Source organism: Thermobia domestica, chromosome 10, assembly GCF_964235325.1.
Source record: "Thermobia domestica chromosome 10, izTheDome1.hap1.1, whole genome shotgun sequence".
Classification (NCBI taxonomy): Eukaryota; Metazoa; Arthropoda; class Insecta; order Zygentoma; family Lepismatidae; genus Thermobia; species Thermobia domestica.
This window is the reverse complement of record NC_137463.1, coordinates 219,860,490-219,885,752: the sequence shown is the minus strand read 5'-3', so window position 1 is coordinate 219,885,752 and position 25,263 is coordinate 219,860,490. Positions and strand designations below refer to the sequence as shown.

The window sequence follows — 25,263 nt, the reverse complement described above, 5'->3', positions numbered from 1 at the left end:
TAACAAAATCTAAATTATATATTTGGGCGTGGTGAAGAAGGGTTTGACAAAGATGTATTTTATGAGTTATTCCTGTTATACTTTGATTTGATATCTAAAACATTATACCGTTTATTCTTTTAACTCTCAATTTGCTGCCAATTCGCTATGCAATGTTTACCTTAATGGCTTACCTTTTATTTTTTTTCCTTCTGTATTCTCATAAACGCGCCAGTTGTCATCTCTTTTAATTGATAGTTTACAACAAAAATTGTTCAGTAGAATGAAAACTTTGTTTCTCTAAAACTATTAATGTGCTTGTTTAATGTTAACATTGTTGTAATTTTAAATACAGTATTTAAACGGAGGCTGCACGCAGTATTTTACTTCCAATACAACAGAGAAAAAACTCAACAACAACCAGAAAAGCAAAGCTCATTTAGCCAAAGGAGGACTGAGAGATCCGCTTCTTGATGATGTACAGGATTTCTCCAATATGGACAATGTGAGTTTTATTTCTTTCTTTAATTCTGTTAATTCATAAAGTAATGCTGTTAGTTTTTTTTTGTATTTAGTTTTCGTTGGGAAGCTCTTACTTTCTCGTACACATTTTTTTTACATATACATTTATGTACCTTGGAAGAAAAATGATTCATTGCTAGTTTGAATCTAATCAGCAAATAAAGTGTGCTGGTGTGCTAATTAAATATTTGTATATCTTATTTACTTCTCTTTTCCGTTTCTTCCTTACTTTCCCAAATAACTTTTTTTTACTAGTTTTTATTTTACTTTTCTTCATCTTTTTGTATTTGAACATTCAGGATAACATGTTTATTTTTTTTCAGTTAATTTTAACTGTCTTTTAGTACTTCTAATTTATTGTGAAAGTTCTTGCAATATATCTTGTAATATTCTCTAGGTAGAGTTAATAAAATACATGGGATTTTAGCTGCACCTTTTATTACAAAATATCGTATATAATTATTATACAAAGTCTCAATTGAGGAATGTATTTCCAAAATATGCTAAATTCAAATATGTGCGATTTTCAATAAATATATGAGTATGGAACCTCTTACCTTAAATTTTCTTCTTCTTCTTCTTCTTCTTCTTCTTCTTCTTCTTCTTCTTCTTATTATTATTATTATTATTATTATTATTATTATTATTATTATTATTATTATTATTATTATTATTATTATTATTTTGTCAAAACACATGTTTTTTTGTGGTAAATTCTGTTTGAAATATCACTTGCAATAGTGTTTCAATATATAAAAAAAGATATACAGTAGTTTATTGCCCTTTCTGAAGAATTCTACCAAACGGATTTAGCATGTTTTGTAAATACACTCCTGAAGTTAAAATTTTCTCTAAGTCTGTAACTACTTTAAAATAAATGTTTCCTGTATGAATAAAGAGGGTTTCCTCAACATACTATGTTGCTCCGGGTTGATAGGATGGTGTCCTAGCCTGAAGCAGCCTCAGTCAAGATCGGTGTCTCTTTAGCTCAAAGTAGCCTCGGGAATAGGTATCGTAGGTTATAATCAGTACAGGCCCTGATGATTTCTTGTTCTTGACGTGTTCCTTTATAACCATCCTTTGGAGAAGAACCTGTGGAGGGGTTGTCGGAGGCCTCTTCGTCTCTTCCAGCATCTGTGCTTTTCTTCTGTCGTCTGCTACTATTTATTTACAAATTGTGAAAGCACATGTTCATAATGTGTGTGGGAGTACCGAACCTTGCAATATTAAGAGCTCTTTTTTTTAATGAATATATATTACATAACTTAAGGTTCAAATGATTAAAATATGTAATAAATTTGTGGTAGATATAGGGAAGTTAAGTTTCGATCTTGTATTTTGTGAATGTACTCACTTCGATGTATAATGTTCATTTTTGTGTTTTATTTTTACTTATATACCTTATCTATTTCTTAAGATAAATTACTCCGCGGAAAGAATAAATGTGAAAGTACGAGAGGTGGCTGTATGAAGTTCTAATACACTCTTTAAACATTTTCCAGGCTTTGGCTCGGCTTGGATTGAATGATACAGAAAGATTGGCGATTTACACACTCGTTGCATCAGTATTACATCTGGGTAATGTAGCTTTTGAAGATGATCCAGATGATTGCAAAGGTAATTACTTAAGATTTCTAGAAAATTAGTCGATGTAATTGTAAGGAAAAGTACAAAGGGAATATATACTGTGCTTGAAGTAAGAAATAATACAGGCACGTGGCCAGGATTTCGTGAAGGGGGGGGGGTCCGTGACATGAAATACTGTGGTCATCACACCAGGGGCTCGATCATTCTAAACTATTTTACTGAAACATATATTGGTTCGTTTAGCCAGGATTTCGTAACGGCGGGGGGGGGGGGGGGGGTGAAAAAATTCTGAAGGCCCAGGAGCTTGATCAATCTAAACTACTTTACTATCAACATATATTGGTTTGCTAGGACAATAAAATGAAGATATGTTGGCAAGTATTTTAATAAAAAACTATAAAGAAATCTCGAGTAAAATAATAATAATAAAAAAAAATTATTGAAGATTTTACAATATTTACGTTCTTCCTCAGTTTATTCAAATATAACAATTTTCCTTTCAGTATGACCCCAACTATTATAAAAAGTACATATTCACTATTATAAAAACTACATACCCAATAATGTCTTGTAAACTATTTTACAATATCTGTGTTCCTTTCTCTGTTGAATCAAATGCTAACAGAACATTCCACACAAAAAATTTTGTTTTTATTATTCCGCCAACTACTGCCGGTTCCAAATGACAGATTAAATGAGCAGTAGAAATTTTTTTCTTGAAATAGCATGTTTGATACTGCAAGGATGCGATGACGAAAAATTATGATAAAAAATGTCCACACTGTTACACAACGACACTATGCTTTCGGAAGCTTGAAATCTCCGTGAATAGTAGCAGAAATTGTGAGAATTCCGTAACTTTTCTAGAAATTTGAAATTCCCTGACTCTTCCAGGATATCTCGCTTAGCTTGCCACCATGTGTTGCAAATAATACAAATCTCCTCATAAAAAAGAGTAACCAAAGGCTTCGTTTAATTTTTTTTTTATTATTTTTAAAGTTGATCCTTCTTTTTCTCATTTTATTTTGTTTAATCCTTCCTTATTTTTTTTTCATTTCTGGTCTCGAAGGGGGGGGTCACCCCCCTGGACCCCCCCCCCCTTGGCTACGTGCCTGAATGATACTTATAATGCCGTACAAAAGGACAAAAACCTCTTGAAATTTAAGCAGCTAAATGAGACTTGTCATCTTAAGGATGAAGGAAAGTTAGTTTAGAAATGTGGAATACAGATAATAAAATAGATCTGAGTGTATTTGTTGAATTCTAGATTTTTCACCTTATGTGATTTTTAGGTTTGCTGAGTTTGCTTTTTAATTCTCTGTACCCGTATTTTCAACACACAATAAATAGTGGGAATTACGGACGCCTAAAGTCAAAAACTAAGGGTGTAAAAGAGTTAAATAATGTTTGTCGATAAATTGGGTCTATTATTTACAAAATTAATACTAGTATAATACTAGTATATTTATATATATTTATATTTATTTATTTATTTATTTTCAAGGTGGATGTCAAGTATGTAACAGTTCAGAAAGATCGTTGGCTATAGCAGCTGGCCTTATGGGTGTCGACAGAGAAGAATTGCGACAGGCGTTGGTGTCTAAAGTAATGCAAACCAGTCGAGGAGGACTAAAAGGGACCGTGATCATGTAAATACTCCTTCTCACTTAAAAAAAAAAAAAAAGTTAAAACATTTTTTGAGCATAAAGTTGTATGTACAGAAAATATACAAATGAGAGTATAACTTTAACTTTATAAACTTGTGAAAAAGATCAAGTACGTACTGTTGATTTTCGTAGTTTTTATTAACGATACTTAAGTTTGTTAAATTGCTCATTTGTCTGTACTTCATAGGTTAGCCATTTGTGTAAGTTTGTCAGTGACAATTATTATCACTGATTTCATTTCATTCTCTCTAAATTATCTCATTTGGACAACTAACTAATATTTACCACGTAGCAGTACTCAAGTGGCATATATTTATATTAGGAATGTACCTTATTGTTGTACCTATAAATATAAAAGTATAGAATATATACACACATGTATAGGATGTTCATATGAAATTACAACCGTCAAAATATATTCTTAATCTACGGACAGTGGATTGTCCAAGCACAACAGCTAGGCTGTGGTATAAGTCTTGTGGTCTGAGTGAAGAGCACCGACTTCAGGAGTGAGAAGGTGTGTGGTTGTTCTGGGAAGTGGACTGGGTGGCGTAATGATTAACGCATCGGCAAGGCATGCCGGAGATTCAGAGTTTGAGTCGCGGTCCAGTCATTCACTTTTTCACTCTTTGTGTGTTATTGCATTCGCATTTACAGAGGATCTGGTGTGTAAAGATAAGTTTAAATCGGTTGTTTCCTCATTTCGTTAATATATGTTACACTAATTAGCTTTAATATAAATAGCTGTCGTAAGATATTTTGCACCATTATACTTATCTCAAATTAATTATAAATATCTCCAAACAGAATTCAGATGTTTAAAAAATAAAATATCAGTTAGATGTTCGAAAAATAAAATATCAGTTAATTTCTGCTAAAAATTCTAATCTTGTTTGGTATATCCTTGAGGCCTCTTTTTACTTAAAAATTTTAAACTCTGTTAAACATGCTGTCCATGACAGGCGCATTCCTCAGGGGGAACCGTCATCTAATATCCATTATATCAGTTTTATTCCATTCTGTCATCTATTTCTATAATTAAAGTATTAATCGCTGCTTTTTTTCTTCTGTACAACTTGATTTAATTTTGTGAAGCACTTGAGGAAGAAATGGAAAAAGAAAATGGAAACAAAATCTATAATCATTTCCCTTTTCACATTTCTCATAGGGTACCTTTAAAAGTCTACGAGGCTAACAACGCGAGAGATGCCCTAGCGAAAGCCATGTACAACAAATTATTCGACTACATTGTACATAGGATAAACCAAAGTATTCCTTTCAAAGCTTCTAGTCACTACATTGGCGTTTTAGACATTGCAGGATTTGGTAAGTAGTTTTCAGTCGTTCATGCATGTTATAGAAAAAAACGAACTGTTTAGACTAAACGCATTTAGCAATTTTGAAATTTTTATTGTTAATGTTTCAGATGAATAATACCAAATACGGTTAGGATATTTTATAACGACTTGTATTTTACATGTAATCTTAAATATCATTTCGTGTATTTACGGGCAATATGTGCTATTGAAATATGCACAAGCTAGTTAGAAGAAGAAGAAGAAAATATGAAAAGAAAGAAAAAAATTAATTATTAATTTAATTAGAAGTATTATTTTTTTTTTTACAATAAACGAATTGTTAATATTTTATTTCAATTTAAAGTGCCAATATTATACAATACATTGTAATTTTTTTTAAAATAATTTACAATTAACATGTACTAACAATGTAATTATATAATATTGTTACATATTATAAATTTAATTTTTTTTTCAATAAAGAAATGTCATCTTCATCAGACATTAATTAGTATATATGTTCATAATATTAAAATATTATTGATTATTTTCTGATATTATTATTATTATTGATATTTTGTTAACATGGTAATCTGACGATATGAGTTATTGGTCGTCATAGAAACGAGGAGCATAATATATAACAGAAGATCCATCTTGTAGAATCAACATGTATGATATTTGAAAGGTGTAAATGTTTAATTCATTACGTGTTATAATGAAAAGGTAATATCAAGATGGTGTGTTCAAGTGAATTTCAGAAAAAGCTAGAAGACTAGATTATATTTATTCAAACTGTGGGCTATAGTGTCACCCTGAATATACTAAATAAATATATTGGTTACAATTTTATATAGGAAGTTGAAATTACAACATTAAATCTTCAAGATGAAGTTGTTCGTTTGGTTCATTATAATATTACCATACTTCAAAGTTATAGCTGTCAGCTAAAATTCAACGTCTTAACATGAGTTTTGAACAATTCACAATATTTTAGATAAGTATATATTGAGTTTATTGTTAGTGTGGTGTTTAATGCCTCTTCCAGCACAAGGCTGTGAGACTTGGACCTGCAGTTCAACGTGAGCTGGAAATCATGCATTTCAACCGGAAATTGCAAGTTTGTGTGATTGTTTTTTTGTGAGATGCTGTGTTTTCATTTAACCCCGTACCACTTAATATTGCGTTAACATTGTTTGCATTTTTCAGTGTTGTCTTTAATATGTAAGAAGTAATTGTGGGTATTAAACTTACTTCAACTTGTAAGTGGACCCCTCATTCGGATAGCAATGTCAAATCTACTTTTTAAAAGACAGTACAATTTCTGTTTTAGCCATCTATTAGAAATTGCAGTCCCTTTCATCATCGAGGATGTAGGATACATGGACATATAGTTTAAGCTGGACTGCTTTAGATATCACATACTAAAACAATTGTAGTACTGCATAGTTAATTTGCTTTTCTTTAGTACCGTTGTTTTTTGTGGGTTGGAGGAGTTTTGCCAAATTAGCTAGCTCAATTTATTATTCTTGTTCTTATTTCTATGAAATTATTATTTGTCATCAGCGACAGCCCCTTCCGAAAAAAGAAAACCAGTATGCTTGTAATAGTTTTATGTTACTGTGATAAATACATAACTAGTGTTGCGTGTATTTTCGCTTGATATTAGTGAACTTCGTTGTGATGAGACATTATGTGACTAAATCCTTTGAATGCATAAGGATTAGAAACCATATATATAATAAGATCGAATAATAAATATGATGAAATGCATATATGATATAAATGTATTCAAAATATGTTTATATTTGTTTTTGTTTTCTCGTATAGAATACTTCACAGTCAATAGCTTTGAGCAATTCTGCATCAATTACTGTAATGAAAAACTTCAGCAGTTTTTCAATGAGAGAATATTGAAGGAAGAACAGGCCCTGTACGAAAGAGAAGGATTGAAAGTGAAAAAGATTGAATTTGTGGACAATCAGGATTGTATAGGTAAGGAACAACATATTATTTGTAACTGGAAAAGGTAGAATTAGCAATAATTGATTTTTTCAGTTATGCTGTTGGTTCTTCTTCTTCTAAAAAAAAGGGGGGGGGGGAGGATGAAAATCTGCTTGGAAGTAAATGTAAATAATAAAACGTAATGTACGTATGATAACAATCCTTGACCATATTCACAAAAACAGTTACCATTGTCAAGAATGATGGAATGATTAGTAAATGGACGTAGAAGTAACGTCCATAAAAAGACAAATATTCTTCTTTTAAAAAAATGTATGAAAACCTGCGTGGAAGTAAATGTAAATATAAAACGCAATGTATGGTAGCAATCCGCGACCATATCCACAGAAACACAATTGCCATTATCAAAAATATGGAGGAAATGAGTAAATGGATGTGGAAATAACGTATACAAATGAATTCAAATCATTAAATGTAGGAAATATGTTACTACTTCGTGCATCTCTTTATTATTCCTCCTAATATTGTGCGAAAAAAATAATAAAAATAAAGAATGTAATTTTTCTGCATGTGAAGTTCTTTTTAAATAGTGACATTTGCTGTGTTAGTAGTGTCTATCGATTTCAACATAAAAAAATGTCTGTACATAATAAAAAGTGCATTACTTTCTACAATTATGGATAGATAGATGAATTACTGGAGATAGGTACCTAAAGTCTGGAATGTAGTTGACTTTGGCAAGATATTAGATGAGTTCTGAATCGATTTTAGTTAGAACAGTTACTTCACTACCTTGTACAGTGCGAAATCTACGTAGTTGTTAATTAGTAACATTTCTCGTGGCTGATTCAACCCATCTAAGTTTAACAATTCATTTTTTAGCAACTAAACCACTGGTGTGACAGCCCTTTCTGGGCCTGAGCCTCTAGCGCCATCTGTTAGCGTTCGGTTGAACAATGTCCAGCCCAACAACGAACACATGCTCGGTGCGTTGTGTCGCTCTAACAGGTGTATCAGGAACCTTCTAAACCTAGTGGTCGTAACTTTTTTTTTTTTTTTTTTTTTTTTTGAGGACTTTCCAGTTTGTGTCACGATGCTGGGTGGACACAGAAAATTGTAATGCACCGGCCGGAAATCGAACCCGGGACCACGCGGATATGAGTCAAACGCTCTAACCACTGGACTACAGATCCCCCTTAACAACTACAGAATTAAAATAAAAATCTGGCATATCTATTTCTGGCATAATATTGTATTGTGGATTTGAAAGCTTTTCGTCCAGAATAAAGCCCTTGAGTTGTATATACAAAGACTGAGACATTCTTTTCTATTATAATAAAGAGTTCAAATAGTACTAGTATTAAAATTTGACTCTGTTTGCCTAACAATAAGTGGTAACATTATTTTCGATTTCAATGCCTGTGCATAGGTAGATAAATATCTATCATTGACTGAATATGCGCTACCGCACAGGCTCCCCTGCTGCTCTCCTGCTCCAAGTGAGTTAGTTTGCACTCTAGCTTTTAGTAGCCATTAATTAGTATTCTTTCCACTACAGTTTTTTTTCCCACTACAATTCCATGCAAACGTTATATTTATAATCGTAACTCATAAGCCGTCCTAAAGTAAATGTGAAGCGAGGAATGCAACTACAGAAGTACCTTACATAACGCGGTTAATTGGTTATAAGAAACATTCGCGCTGTGTAGAACTTCGTTGTTTGAGGTCCATTTACTATAGGGTTAAGTTGGATTTAATAAATTAACAAAAATTTAGGATAATAAGCAAGTTTAAACGTGAAAGAAAAATATTGTTATAAACTGAATAGTACAGAAGATCTTTATAAACATTTGAAAGTTGTTGGAAAATAAAGTGTAAATTAAAAAGGAACTTGCAGTTTAATGTTACAGAGTTATGCCCTGCAGTAAAAATGAGACGCATGAGTAATGAAAGTGAATGATTATGGTAGCAATTAATTGAGTGTGAATATGAAAGGAAACGAGAAAACTCACGGATCTTATCCATCACAAACTTACATGACCTGATATCGAACCAGCGTTCCCCCTACCACTAGAAGTGTGCTTTCTTCTACTGGGTTATCGTATTCCCAGGGGCGTAAATAAGGGCCCCGCAGACCCCGTATTGCGGGAGGTCCTCAAGCCATCAGGGGCCCCAAAATCATGAAATGGGACGTAGAGAAGGGGCCCCATCCCACGCTGTCTGCGAGAGGGCCCCCAAGCTTTTAGTTACGCCACTGCGTATTCCCATTCTTCATTGTAGCTAATACCGTCATATAACAATCCTATTGACTCAACGTATACACACACACACACACACACACACACACACACACATATATATATATATATATATATATATATATATATATATATATATATATATATATATATATATATATATAATATACAAGTATACATGCTATTTTCTATTTTTACGTGACTACGTTTAAAAATTTGCAAATTTACAATTCAGGGGTCACGGTGGCTCAGTGGTAGAGCGCTTACCTCTGGTGCGTGTGGTCTCTGGTTTGATCCCGGCCAAGTAAGTTTGTGGTGGACATCATCATGTCCGTGATTTTTCTCCAGGTACTCTCGTTTCCTCCTATATTCTCATTCCACCAAGTCTTTCATCATCATTGAGTTGCCTTAATTATCGTGTCCCTCAGCACAACGGGCATAATCGTGGGACGTTAAACCAAAATATTTCATTTATTTATAGTTCGTAAATATGTATAATAATAAAAACCGTGTTAGAGCAAAACCTTTTTTTTTTCTTCTTTTTAAATCCCGTTATGCAAAATATTTCTTTATTTAACTTTGGACACAAATACTACCTTTCCCAAATAAATTTCGAAAATTAGTACTAGGATAAATTTTCCTAATGATTTGTGAATATGTATAAATTAGCAAAAAATGTATTATTTATTGCAGACTTAATAGAAGCAAAAAATCCAGGCATCTTTAGTTTGTTGGATGAAGAATCCAAACTTCCTAAACCAAGTGCAGCGCACTTCACAACGGAAGTTCACAGTCAGTTAAAGGGTCATTTCCGTTTGGCTTTGCCTCGAACGTCTCGCCTTCGAGATCACAGGGAAATCCGAGATGATGAGGGATTTCTTGTGAGGCATTTTGCAGGAGCGGTCTGTTATCAAACAGTAAGTAACAGTTCTCTGCATAATATAACATATTTAATACACTTTGTACATTAGAAATAATGAAGTTTTTTTTTTTTTTTTTTTTTTTCATAATTATGTTTATGGGATCTCCAAGAACTACGCGTGTATTGAACTTCCATGCTTGATATGACAGGTAAACCTTAAGAAATCTAGTCAGAATTGTATTAACGAATATCGAGTATCATAACTCAGTTACGAAGAGGAAACATGACTGTAATTTCCTCATCTCAACTATGATTCAGTTTGAAAATAGTTTGTCATACACTTTTCCTCTCAAATGATACGGTCATAAATTAGTACAGCTTTTATAATTACATGGGCGCATGGGGTAATATTCAAAATTAACAAAAAATTGGCTACTTACCAATGAATCCTCCCTTGAAAAATTTAAAGATTTTGACGTTTCGGAACTCTCAGCTGGTTCCTTCCTCAGTGGCAAGGTAAAAAGGATTAAAACGGAAAGGAGATAAAAGAAGTAAAAACAGGAATACATACCACTATATAAAAGTAACGTACAAAAAAGATCCTGAGATGAACAGAGCAGAGTGAAAAGAAAAGAAAAATGAACTGAATAAAAAAGAACGCGGTGTCTATGTTAGGCCACTATTGCCAGATCCAAAGTATGCATCAAAGGTAGGTACCCAAGTTCGATCAATGTTGCCAGTATCAAGGTTCAATGCAGGTTTGTATTTATGAATAAAGAACGAACGAACATTGACTTTTTACTCTTTTTATCTCCTTTCCGTTTTAATCCTTTTTACCTTGCCACTGAGGAAGGAACCAGCTGAGAGTTCCGAAACGTCAAAATCTTTAAATTTTTCAAGGGAGGATTCATTGGTAAGTAGCCAATTGTTTGTTAATTTTGTACAGCTTTAGTTCAAATAATTTGGCCTCGTGTTGTAGTTGGTTAAGTAAGTTCATAAAATTTTGAATTTGGTTCGCATTCTAATAAAGATTTATCCATGATATATCTTCGACAAATGTTAGAGAAAATTTAAATGTATAGTGTATGGAAAACAGTAAAAATTCTTTGAGATTTTTTAAAGTTTTTTTTTTTTTTTTTTTTTTTTTTGAACTGACAAAAGGTGTACCATTACTTGTGAATATTCACATTTTCTCGTCCACAGAAAAATAAAATAAAATAAAATAAAAAAATAAAAAAGGAACAAAAGATTGCGGACCACAAAATTTTTGAACGAACTCTAAATCAAGTTTTCGTATTTTCTACGGAATAAGCACATCATACTGAGTTAAGTGATACTTTGGGGTGGCTACACTATATGAAGTTCTCCAGATATGAGGCCTAAAAGAAACTTTTTGATTGAAATATATTGCATCTTTTGATTCAAAAAATTAGAAAACTTCTAGAAAATTAAACAATTCAAATTAAAGATCTTGAATTTATTTATAAAATGCACTAAAATAAGTATGTTTCACAAAATTTCTTTGTTTCCCATAATTAGGCTCAGTTCATCGAGAAAAATAATGATGCATTGCATGCTTCATTGGAAGGCTTAGTCCAGGAAAGCAAGAATCCATTCCTTCGAGGACTGTTTGCATCAAAGAATGCAACTCAACAAAAGGGCAAATTAACATTCATCAGCGTGGGATCAAAGTTTAAAACACAACTAGGAGCACTTATGGACAAACTCAAAAGCACTGTAAGTATTCAAATTAGAAATCCCTTGAATTGGGTTTAGATGACGAACCATATTACATCGAAAGCTAAAGTGTATTGGCTATTGCTTGCAAAGTTTATACGCTTCTGAAGATAAATAAATATAACACATTTTAATTTTTAATGACCGCACTGGGGTTCTTGTTTCTAATCCTCTTATATCTGAACAAAATAAAAGATATTCCTATTTCACGTGGTGTCTTGAGTAAACTGAAAAAGAACAAAGCGTGAACACGATAGAAAACATTAAACAATGTGTTAGTCTAGCGTTTCTCACTTTCTTCAAATATGGAGCTCTTTTATCAGTATTCTACGAAACCATCCTAATCTGGATCCTTTCATAAGCAAGGAACAAATGATCATGCCACTAGCAAAAAGGGCTCAGTCTTGGATAAATTTCTGATTGCGCTTGTAATATTACTAATTTAAAGATGCAGATTTTCATGAATCCTATTTTAAAACGTATCCGTCCATGAGATCATGAGAAAATGACCTCAAAGTAAGAATTTTTGAAGTGCCACTTATGGTAATGGTAAAAGCATCCCTGCTTGAATACATTTCTAATTGTCTTTTTATACTAATTTGAGAACGCTGAATCAAATTAAACTTAGGGTCGCGGTGGCTCAGTGGTAGAGCGTTCACCTCTGGTGCTTGTGGTCCCGGGTTCCATCCCAGCCCCCGCCAAGTGAACTTTGTGGTGGACAAACACCGTGTGCGTGGGTTTCCTCGGCGTTCTCCCGTTTCCTCCCACTTTCTTCATTCCACCATTTCATTCATTACTCATCATCACCGTCTCCTTTAGCCTAACTGGCATAAAAGTGGGACGTAAAACTCAAAGATTTCATTTCATTTAATTTTCAAATTAAACTTATTTTAAAACACATCCATCCATGAGGCAAAGAGGAAAATTACCTTAAAGTTGGAATCTTCGAAGTACGGCTTATGCCAATAGTAACATTGCTACGCTTGGATGAATTTCTAATAGCACTTTTTATACTAATCGGAGGGCGTTGAATTCAATGGAATAATTTTTAAACATACGCGTCTATGGGGTTATTAGATAAGTAATCTCAAGTGTGGGAAATAAATATAAAATATCCCAACTTTGAGTTAATTGCTCTCGTGACCTCATGTACGGATATGTTTGAAAATAGTTCCATTATGTTCATTAATCTCAAATTAGTATAAAATGAGCAATTAAAAATATATTCAAACTTGGATAACCTATTAGCACAAGCGGCACTTCAAAAGATCCGAACTTTGAGGTCATTTTTCTCGTGACTCCGTGAATGGATATGTTTAATTAAGAATAGTTTAATTGTATTCAACATTCTCAAATTAGTGTAAAATGAGCAATTAGAACTTTATCCACGCATGGGCACTTTTTTACTAGAGGCATGATTGTTAGTTCTTTATCCTACTTTTTATGTTTTCAGCATATTCGAGTATACTTATAAGAGGTAAAGTCCAAAAGTTTTCTAAATGTTATAGTTTCGGCATGTGTGATGCAATCACAATGAAGCATGTAGGGGCGGATCCAGGACCGACTTCTGGGGGGCGGCGGGGGGGGTTGTCATACTGCTACTGTTAAGGACTCCAAACTTTGGGATGGGTTTTATTTATATATATATAAAATAAGAAAGTTTCCTCTTCTGGGGGTAAGCGATCGCCCCGATTGCTTCCTCCCTGGATCCGCCCCTGGAAGCATGTAGAGTACAATCCTTAGGTTACCTAATTATGAGTTTCACAAGAATGAACAGGTCGTAACAGTCAGTGTACAAATAGTATAGCTGAACGGAGGAGTGTGGTGATTAGTTGGAGCAATTTCACAGATCGAGCAACCGTACAAACATCAAGTTCATGTGCAAAATTGAGTTTGTTTGTTTTTAAGCCTATCAATGTCTCTGAAGCAAATCACACTCCTCCGTTCAGCTACACTACTCGTATACTGCCCTGTTGTGACCTGTTTTTTCTTGTGAAATTCATAACTAGGTAACATAAGAATTGTGCACTGCAAGTTTCATTGTGATTGTATCGCCCATACCAAAATTATAACAACATTCCAGGAACGTTTTGACTTCCCCTCGTATTTTAAAAATAGTATTAATTGACATTCCTTTAATTTTGTATTCGTACTAGCTGAAATGCACATTCTTCTCACGGGGAGAATAAGTTTACGTGAAATATTTGAATCGTCTTCCCTCTTAGAATATTTATTTCAATGTAAATATAACGATAAAAACACAGAAGATACTCTACTTTTGACATAAATATTGAAACACCCTATCCCCAAGGAATACACCTTTAATCAAATTGATGTGATTAGAAAACCCAGCTTAAAGTGGGTACTCTCTATCTACCAAAAGTCATTTCAAACGTGCTAAAGGTTTTCCCGATCCCGAAAACTATGAATTCGATACAAATCTCAGTAAATTTTGACATTTTATTTTTCACTTCCCTCCACCCTCTGCCGATGGAGATGAACTTGGACTTAAACAGCATTGGGAAATTCACTATTCACTTTAGTGACCCCAAAAACTATGGATTACCCACTAATATCAGTCGTTTTGCATTATTTTTACATGTCACTCCTTCCAAGTCACACCCTTTGAAATATTCCTAAATAGGCATGCTATTCTGCATTTAGTTAAGCATTGATAACTCCATATGTTTCTTGCTAAAAGTATTATTTTATACTTAAAAAATAAAATCTTTTTATGATCTGAAAATGTTTTTCCTCAAAACTGAATACAGAAAATAGGGTATATCTTATATGCCGATAAATACAGAACATTATTGTTGGGAACAGATAACACTGTTATATAGAGAATGCCTCTTGTAGAACGTATAGTTTGGAATATGGACAACTTCAATAGTAAGAAACACAAAATTGTTAAAAACACTTATTTCTTTGATTTCTTATAAATTTACATTATACTTTGTGTATTTTTAAAATCTAGTTTCCCGTAATATCTGAAGAATATTTGAAGGACATTTATTTCTTTGTGGATGTAATTTCCATTATTTAGTAAGAGCCAAAGAACGGAAAACTGATAAAAATCTATCCTCGACAAGGATTAGTTTCGGAAACATGTTAAGTAGGATAATACAGAGGATAGAATATTGTAATCACTATATTAAAATTTAATACTCAATATATATGTACGTATTATTTTTGGTACTAAACGTAGAAGTTTTCATGTATATTTCATGTTTGTTTTCTCTGAACAGGGCACGAACTTCATTCGTTGCATTAAACCAAATGTGAAGATGGTTGATCATCAATTCGAAGGAGGTTCCATCTTATCGCAGCTCCAGTGTTCCGGGATGACAAGTGTTCTGGAACTTATGCATCAAGGCTACCCATCTCGAGCACAGTTCTCTGATCTTTACAACATGTACAAAAGCTATCTCCCTCCAAAGTTAGCGCGATTAGATCCTCGTCTTTTCTGCAAGGTATGTTGCAAGCATTATCATCTTGGAAGTTGTTTCGAACTTTTTAACGTTTCATTTCAGTAACAAGACTGTATGAGACAATGATCAATGGCTTTACGTGAAATTCAAACCACATGAGCTCCCACCGGGAATTAAATCGAAGTCTCCCGTATCGAAGACTGTAGCACTAACCATTTATCTAGAAAGAAACTCTTGTCATCTTCAAAGAATTATCATTACTCTGGAAGATTTTTGTTGTCGAAGTGAATGAAGAAATTTAAAATTTGAATATTGGAGCAGAAATAATACCTAATAAATAAAGAAACACATGTTCCCGAGGTTTTGTAAGTTAGAAAAGGATAAATTAAGAAAATAATTTGTATATTATAATTTTGGGATCTTATATTTTTTTCACTAGAATGATTTTTTCATTATGTCTTCGATATATTTAGATTTCTTTGTGTGTTCGAAAATTGCAATTTAAATTATTTAAGCAATTTGAGTCTACCTCGTAAGTTACTTAATGCACACTTTTCTCATTTTCGTGTAAGAACTTTTTTTTATTGTAATTGATTGAAATTTCTGAATCGTCTTGGCACAAAATCATATAGCAACTATTTTCTGAATACACATTTTCTCACTCTTTAACTTCGATCAATTTATTTGGATATTATGAATTATTAGATTTGATGAAAGTGCCTTTGCTACATCAGTTACTATTGTATCCGTGCACTTTTCTTTGCTGTTACTTAATAAACAATTAAAGTAATGAGTAAGTATCAATTATTAATTCTGACATCGAACGTAGTAAATATTGTTTTCTTCAAAACTAGTAGTAAATATTGTTTTCTGAATTTCTAAATACTAATGCTAGACAGTATTTAGCAGATGAACTGTCTCTTTCAACGATTTTGGACATTTAAGAATTCAATGAAAATCCCTAGAATTTGGGATGTGTTGCAACATTTCTTTCTTAAATTTTGTTTTTTCTATCTACAGGTCCTTCTAAATAGTTTTGAATTTGATGACTCAGATTATGAGTTTGGAAAAACCATGATATTTTTTAAGTCTTCAAGCTCAGAAAAGTTTATAGAACGTAAGAGAAAAAGTTTAAACTTTACTAAAGATGTATAATTAAATGAGATTTTATCCCATGTTTAGTGACAAGTGTTCTCCATCATGTTATAATTGGAACTTGAAAACGGTATAATTTTCGAAATATTTATATTTCTGTGGCACAAGGAAGTATTTGATTTTTATTTTGTTATTTTTTAAATTAGTATTAAGTGTAGAATCTTATAAGCATTGAATATAATTGAATCGTGTTTTTTTCTTATTTACGTAAATATGTATACATTAGAGGATCAATCTAACTATAGGCTTCTGAGCAGCCGAATGATTAACACTTTCCCTTGATATGCTTGGTCATCGAGTTGATGTTCAGTGAAAATTCTTAATTTGCCTGCTTTGTCACTAAAACTTCAATTCTTGCTCAAGCTTGTTCCAGATGCTCTTCGTATCACAAGGCAAACATTGGAATCAAATGTTTAGAAGTAAGCAGTTAACATCGATCAAATACATGTGTCCGTTAATAGTCAGGTTTAAACTTTGTGTTTCTTTTGAGTAGTATGACTATATGAGAGTGTACCTGGTCCTTGTGTTTAAGCTAAGATCCAGGTCTCATAGCTTCCATCAAAACTCAAACACGGGTCTCACACCAAAATCGCTATCATAAATAATCAGCCCTTGTTAATATAATTTAAAGTTAATAATTAAAAGTTAATTTTGAGGATACAAATCACTTACATTTTCCTGAGAAATAATATTATGTTGATGCAAATGGAATGTCCATTTTGTCTTGTAGAAAACTAACCTCAGCTACGCAATATATGGATGGAATAAGATCACGCGTCTAACGTCACAAACATTCACAACCAGCAAACGGGCTGGGGTACTGATAGTCAGGAGACAGTGCGTTGTTGAACAGGGTTGTATAAAAGTGCGTCATTGAGAACATACAATTGCGAGTGATTTTCTTTACAAATGCAAACTGTGACATAAGATTATCGTACTATTAAATTTGACCAAACAGTCAACAATACTCAATAAAATGTTTTAGATTGGTGCAAATTAAATGTCCGCTTTCAGGTCTGGTGAGAAATTCACCTGAGCTACACAACACAAAGATGGACTAAGATCTCAAACTCTAATGTCATAAACTTTGTACACATCCAGCAAACGGGCTGGGGTACTCAGTCAGGAGGCAGTGCGTTGTTGAACAGGGTCGTATAAAAGTGCGTCATTTAGAACACACAATCGCGACTGATTTTCTTTACGACTGAAGAAAAAGGACACTTAAACGAGAAAGGATGAACGAACACATTCTTTACTGCTAGTTTGGGAAAATTCGTTCCAGTAACAGCATTGCAAAATGAGCCACGTGGACACCGACTATCATCATGTTCAGATGAACTCCCTCAGCAGTACCGTGGAAGCAAACTCTCAGAAGATATTTATGCCGTTGTAGACGAGCTAGGAATACACCATGCTACTATCCTTCAGCGACTCCGAGTAATCGGTAAAGTGGAATCACATGACTTGACATCGACCGATCGGCCGACAAGAATAGACATCTGGAAGTGCGCTTTTTTTTTTTTTTTTTTTTTTTTTGTTAAGAAATAACGGGAAAAATTTCCTACGTCGGATTGTCATTGTTGATGAAAATCTGTTACGACAATCGTAAACATCAGGACGATGTAGATTGAATCCCAGCTAAATAACGTAAATTCGAAAAACAATGTAAACTTTTCCACCTATCAATGGAATAGTTGCACGTTCAGCACAGTTTCGCTGGAAGCTCATTATTCATCAAAGCTGGGATAGGTGCACTTCTCAGTCCGGTAGTTAGGAAGTCGAATATAATCTTGTTAACACAGAGTTCAGAATTGAGGTGTTCAACAAATTATTCCGGACTCAGTAAACAATTCAATTAGAACGGTGTATTGAATGTGTATCGATCAGCATCATATCCTATCAAGGAAGACAAAGCAAAGGATTCAAATATCTATCGCCTTAAAATTACAAGACTGGTTTTTAAAACTTAGTAGAATATTTCATTTTTATTTGACCCTATGAAAATTTCGATTAGTTCTGTTGGTTCAAAGCATTAATGAAGTGAGTTTTTGATCGAAATAATTAGAGAATACCATGTTTCAACTTTAATTCAAGAAATAAGTCTTAAATTTTGAGCGGTAGTAGTTAATGACTACTCATTGTACTCACAGATATCCATAATCTTATTCATCGGTAAAACATTACTTTATAACATGAGTTTCCCATTCTTCGTTATCATCATTTCTTTCTTAAAATAACTTTGATGAGGAAAATAATTTTGTTCATGTTTGCGAAAAACAAACTGCTCTGTAATTGAGAATTTATATTACATGAGTTGATCAACTTCCGTAATAAGAATTGTGAGAAAATGATCCTATGACGGTCGCCATTCATATAACACAATGGATTCTGGTATACAAAATGTTTTATTGCTTATCTATCTCGCGCGACTATCCATCTCGAGCACAGCTCTCTGACTTTTACAACATATGCACAAGCTGTAACCTCGTTAGTACGATGGAGAGGCTTATTGTTACCGTAAATGTACCTCTCCAGTTTTCTTGTTACTGTCTTTATAGTGTTTATAAAAAGTTCGTATAATAAAGCATTTAACATATTATTGTGAGAAAAGTATTCTTAAATCAGATAGGTAACCTTTTAGGAAGAACATGAAGATAGGTAAATAGTACCCATAATTCTAAAATATATAAAATTCTGCGTACGATCGGATCAAATTTATTTTCCAGACTTAAAGTAAGTTGAAGCTTTAGATAGTTTAATAATAAAACGATTTTAAAAAGAGAAGAAACGTAGACTTTTTAAATTCTTGAGATCAAAGTTTCCGAAAATGTATTCTTCGGCCTTTCAATTATTCACGGTTCTTTATGCAGATATTATAAAAAAATCCATGAACATATATGTATTTGATCGCATGGCTTTTATAATATTCAGTTTATAAAATTTGTAATAACCTTACTAATGATTTTTTGCTGCCTTCAAAATACTGCTTTACTCTTCCTTTTGCCACAAAACATTGTATTTCGCCAATTTTTTTTTCCTACAATGGTATGAAAAATTGCATATTTATATTGTGAAAGTTGAAAATAATTTTGTTTTCAGGCCCTATTTCACGCGCTTGGACTGAATGAATCAGACTTTAAATTTGGAATGACGAAAGTATTTTTTAGACCAGGAAAGTTCGCTGAATTCGATCAGATTATGAAATCTGATCCAGAGAATTTAGCAGTTATGATTGGGAAAGTACAGAAATGGCTGTTGGCTTCTAGATGGAAGAAAGTGCAATGGTGTGCACTTTCTGTTATCAAGTGTAAGTTTGGTAGTTGCACAGCAAAGTCTCGAAAAAGAAGCTTAATATTCCCTTTTGCTTGCCCAACAGCATGTGTACTTTCAGCATTCTTTGAACTTTCTAACCTATTTGTGCTTTCCACTCTAATCATACTGTATTTATTTTCATGTTTAATTCAATGTTACTTGTAGTAACTCTTTTTCTGCATCTGCACCTAGTAGTAACCTATTTTCACGAAGTTGCATTCTATTTTTTTCTAATGTCTGTCTTCAAACTTTTTAAATATTTTTCAGGTGTGGGTATAAGCATGTAATGTTTCCTTTCTCCTTTACTTTGTATGCTGGTATCTTTTATTATTATTATTATTATTATTATTATTATTATTATTATTATTATTATTATTATTATTATTATTATTATTATTTATTGTGTGACAGCTTTTTAACTTAAGTATGCAACTTTCACATGCACATTGACATTTAAAAATATGATGTAATAAGTATATATAACATCAGAGACATTAAAACTGTGAAAGGATTTTGTTACTGCAACGAACAAAACTTTTTATTTAAGAAATTTTTTTGAAAAAAAAAAAAGAAATCTTAAGATTCGAAAATTACCATAATATATTCAACTAAGTTACCTCTAAAGAAACTACAGCGTTTGGAAAACACTTCCATTTCAAAGGTTTATATAGAGAAAATAATTTCAAAAAGAAGTGAAAATTGTGCACAGTAATAGAATAGAAATCACACACTAACCTTAAACCATGTGACGAGTGCGATTATGAAAGCACAAATCTACAGTGTAACTTGTGATAGTTATATCTATAGGACGGTAACCACAAATCGAAGTATGAAAGAAGACGCAGTAATAGAAAAGACTTTTCGTTTTTTAAACCAGATAAAAATGGATACTATGCAGAAGGAACTTGTTTACCATTCTCAGTTTACTGTCTGTATTGTGTAAGTATTGCTACAGTCTAGGACAACAGAAAGACTCTAGTATATTATATACCCTATATTTGATCTCAGCGTTTAATTCTGTCTGGTTGGTTCAAGAATCCAGGTCATGATTAGTTGATTACTACAAGGCATTCTTTTCAGTTGGCGCCGCCAGGAATCTTTAGCTCGTATCAAAATTTGTTATCCATCAATTGTTTATATTTTAAATTACACAGACGTAATTGTAAACACAAATTTTGTGTATGCAAGTTTACTCGAAGCAGCTCGCATATCCAGACACTATTTTGATAAAAGCAGAAAAATAATACCTATATTTATTATTATTATTATTATTATTATTATTATTATTATTATTATTATACATTTTAATGTTTGTGGTTAAACGCCATGTTTCGTTCAGATTAATTTATTTTGCACTTCACCTCAGTTGCTGAGATTTCCTTAGCTAACAATATTTTACAATATTTTTTTTATTTTGTACGTCTGTTTTCTTACTTGATTACTTACTTGGATTTTGTATTGAGTAGGCGTTTAAAGTTTAATTAAAATGAATATTAATTCCCCTGATATCATAAGAAGATGTTTGATTAAAAATTACCATAGTTCTATTCTGTTGCATGTTCAAATATATCTTGAATTGATGTTGAAGATATAAATATTAAGAAATATTTCGATCTGTGTGTGAGCTCATTCAGTATGTTGGAAAAATAGCCACATTTTTTGGGGTCACTTGAGACATAAGAAAGAAAGATGTATACATATAAAGAAAATTAATATTCCCATATATTTGTAGAATTGTATCTATATTTTAAGAGAGAAATTAAAGTGTATATATGAACGAAGTACATAGAAGATGATATAGCAATACTATATTTAACTTTCTAAATATTTCACATTATTAAAATTAACTCTGTGGTTGTAAATATGATTATTTAATTTTTTAATATCTAAAGTGAATTGTTTTTTTTTTTCTTTCTTCTCGATATTATACTCTACTCAAAATACAAAATTACTTTCTTATGTAGCGTTTAATATTTCTTTAAATTTCACCACAAAGTTTGAGGCATTTTTGATTCATCTTAGTTTCGTTAGCAGGATTGATGTATAATGACATTTAATGTACTTGCAGTGCAAAAGAAGATCTTATATCGCAGGAAATGTCTTATCACCATTCAGAAAAGTGTTCGTATGTACCTGGCCAAGAAACAACACCAGCCAAGGTACAGAGGAATTATGAAAATAAACAGTCTGGAGGTAGGTCCTTTACAAGGATAATTAAAGCGTACTTCACTTTTGAATAATGTAACTGGTCGACACGCGACAAAGCTTTTCTTAATTTGTAGCTTCATGGTCTTAAGAAAACTTTTAGGAACAGCGCTTATTGAAGAATTTTTGGATAGTTACTGGAAAGTTTTTTTCTAAGTGATGTACACTCATGTCCAAAATTATTGTTGCATGTCTATAAATATGTTGTTGTAGTGATATAATTTGGTAACGAATTCGCCTGCTCTTTCTTATAATGTTAGTATGTGTATAATCGGCAAAGACCTGTATGTGGCAAATTTCATGTCAAAAGAGCAGTAAATAAGAACAATAAAACGAAAATAAAACTTTTTTGTTCATTTAGCAACATTTTGTTTTACTCATTCTAATTTTCGTATTTATAATTCTTTAACTATGAAATTTACCACAAATATACATTTCCCGATTATACACACAGTATCAGTACTAAAAGTATCCTGCAAAATCATTATCAAATTATATGCTTACAAGAAGACAGTTATAGATATGCGACAATCATTTTGGACAAGTGTACATAAGGTTGTTGATTAACCAGATGAAAAATCTGATCTTTAAGTGAAGATAAATTGAACACAGTTTCGATAATGTACCGTCTTTATCCTCAATTCGGTATGAAGAAAACTTAACGGTTCCTTACTAATTACAATATAAAGTATCTTCTGAATTGTATAAAATGCATAAATATGTAAAATGGACAAAAGCAATTGTGTCCTTGGAAACACTATGCATGTAGAAAAATACGGCTTCTAGATTCCTTAAAGCAAGGTCAATGACTGCGACACCTTGGGCGTGTAGAAATCGCCAAAGCAGTAGAACTAGGGTTGTAGAAAAACGTTATATTAACGATGAAAACTTGCACTAGTACAAGGAGTACTCACTAAAGTTGGAAAGTCGGAGTTGCCATACTTTTCTACGGTACATAGTATTTCCAAGGATTCCATTGTTTTTATTTGTACGTAGCAGGGGCGGATCCAGGACCGACTTCTGGGGGGGGGGGTTGTCATACTGCTACTTTTAAGGGTTCCAAACTTTGGGATTTTATTTATATATATATATAATAAGAAAGTTTACTCTTCTGAGGGCAATCACCCCGATCGCCCCTCCCCCCCTGGATCCGCCCCTGGTTTGTAGTCATCTGTTTTATACAAATCAGAACACTTCAGAATTAGGGTAGCCAGGTCTTCTGGCACTTTTATAAATTTCTATTTTCCTCGTAAAATTATTTCTTCCATTTTTTTAAACAAATAAAAGAAGTGATAGTCCTAGACACTTTTTTAAAATATTTATATAAGAAATGACAGCACTAGACACTTTTAAAATGTTTGTGTAAGAAATGATAGTCCTGGACACACTTTTAAAATGTTTTTTGTAAGAAGTGATATCCTGGACACTTTTAAAATGTTTTCATAACTTAATGCGAATATATATCGGGTGTTGCAAAATAAGTGTTACAACTCTTGGGAGGTGACTCCTGCCACTGAGACAAGAAAAAAAGTTCTCTTGAACTTTCGGCTATTGGACATAGTTTCGGATCTACAACGTGCCGAAAGCGTGGGAAAATGACTTTCGGACTCCAATAGTTTGGAAACTATCCAACGTAAAGAGGGCGGGTAAAATATTCACTCAAGAAGTCATACCTGCTGTATTGAATTTTGCATGTTTCACAATCCTACCATGCACGCGCAAGGGATTCCCCAAAGGAACGTAGGGAGTCCCGGATAATCTGCCAAATGAAAATTGGTCTAAATGGAAAAGGAATGATAGGCTTTCCACCAGGTAGCAATAATTATTTTGTATTAAGTCGATATCTGAAAAAAAAAGTACAAAATGGCGGACACCTTCATGCCCGTTGTTTGTGGTTGCATAATCGCCGGATACGGATGCTGGCCAACAGTGACGTTCTCAGTGTTAAGCGTAGAGAATTTGTAGTCAAATGCTCTAGAAAGGCATCTGGAGTGTCGGTAGAGCACAACAGATGAAACAGGGTGATTCACATGTGTGGAAACACGTAACGAAAAATGCCGAGAAAAATGCACTCATACTGAGTGAACTTGAGTTCAAAACGTCGGAAATGTAAGGAATAGCATCAAGAACATGAAAGCCATTGCCAATTCACCAATAACATTCCATCAATCCGATGCAATATGATCTGCACGGTTGCATACCAATAAGGATGCAACAACTGAGGCCAAGTTGAAATTGTGCAAGGAGACTCAGAAAGAAACTGGATAAACTAAAGGTATGTCACTAGTGGGGTCAACATGTCCTACTACTGCTGGGACACCGTCCCACGCGTGAAAAATAGGAAAACAACTACTCGGGTCTTGAATCTGATGCAGTGGACTCCCAGTAGGATTGGAAACTGCGACAACGCGAGCGAAAGCGAGCACTCTAGGCATGAGGCTCGAGGGATCCTCACTTTGTCTGTATTCATTTCATTAAGGAGTATCCACTTTGTTTGGCAAGCGCTCTTGTACAGCCTCCCGACATACTTGTGTGTTTCATTTTGTTACTCCTATTGCACAGTTGTAAACAATCAGAGCTTTAAGATGTTTCTTCCTATTTCTAATGTCGTTTTATTTTCCATATGTATGGTGTTCCAGCTGTAGTGTTACATGTGCGAAATTGGTAGATTCTTGTCTTTGTCTTGGCATGTGCACTGTGTGTAAGATACGATTTCTGGAGGTATTTTCCTATATTTCGAGTACGTCATATGCCTTAGGAGACGTGGGACATGATACAAGTTTGTTAGTTTCACGCTCTATCAGAATTTGAACCAAGGATTGAGACTTCTTTTCATATGTGTCGACTGTGGGACAGTGTCCCAAACAAAGAGGGACATTGATACAATCGTGTTCTAGTTACGTTCTACCAAAAAGTGCACCAGATGTAATAGCAGAATCTACAACGTTATTTTCCTAGTTTTCGCACGTGAGACTGTGTGCCAGCAGTAGTGGGACATGTTGACATTTGTCCATTAGCTACATGTTGATATCAACACACACATTGGCCACATTACAATATCGATCATGCGATCCCCTAGTGAGGTTCTTTAGTTTATCCAGTTTCTTTGTGAGTCCCCTTGCACAATTTCAACTTGGCCTCAGTTGCTACATCCTTATTGGTATGCAACCGTGCAGATCATATTGCATCGGATTGATGGAATATTATTGGTGAATTGGCAATGACTTTCATGTTCCTGATGCTATTCCTTACATTTCCGACGCTTTGAACTCACGTTTGCTTAGT

The 25,263-nt window shown here is 33.2% G+C and overlaps 1 protein-coding gene across 4 annotated transcripts in view; it reads left to right on the top strand.

The window, feature by feature from the left end:
- The window catches only part of jar (Myosin heavy chain 95F jaguar), a 264,927-nt gene that overhangs the window by 203,111 nt on the left and 36,553 nt on the right, over positions 1–25,263 (top strand). For all 4 annotated transcript variants that reach the window (XM_081729112.1, XM_081729111.1, XM_081729110.1 and 1 more), the window contains exons 7-16: positions 335–484; positions 2,004–2,118; positions 3,593–3,737; positions 4,924–5,081; positions 6,884–7,048; positions 9,970–10,193; positions 11,678–11,875; positions 15,124–15,348; positions 19,561–19,768; positions 21,842–21,966. In XM_081729112.1, coding sequence (XP_081585238.1) covers positions 335–484; positions 2,004–2,118; positions 3,593–3,737; positions 4,924–5,081; positions 6,884–7,048; positions 9,970–10,193; positions 11,678–11,875; positions 15,124–15,348; positions 19,561–19,768; positions 21,842–21,966 — 1,713 coding nt within the window. The remainder of the gene's footprint in view (positions 1–334; positions 485–2,003; positions 2,119–3,592; positions 3,738–4,923; positions 5,082–6,883; positions 7,049–9,969; positions 10,194–11,677; positions 11,876–15,123; positions 15,349–19,560; positions 19,769–21,841; positions 21,967–25,263) is intronic.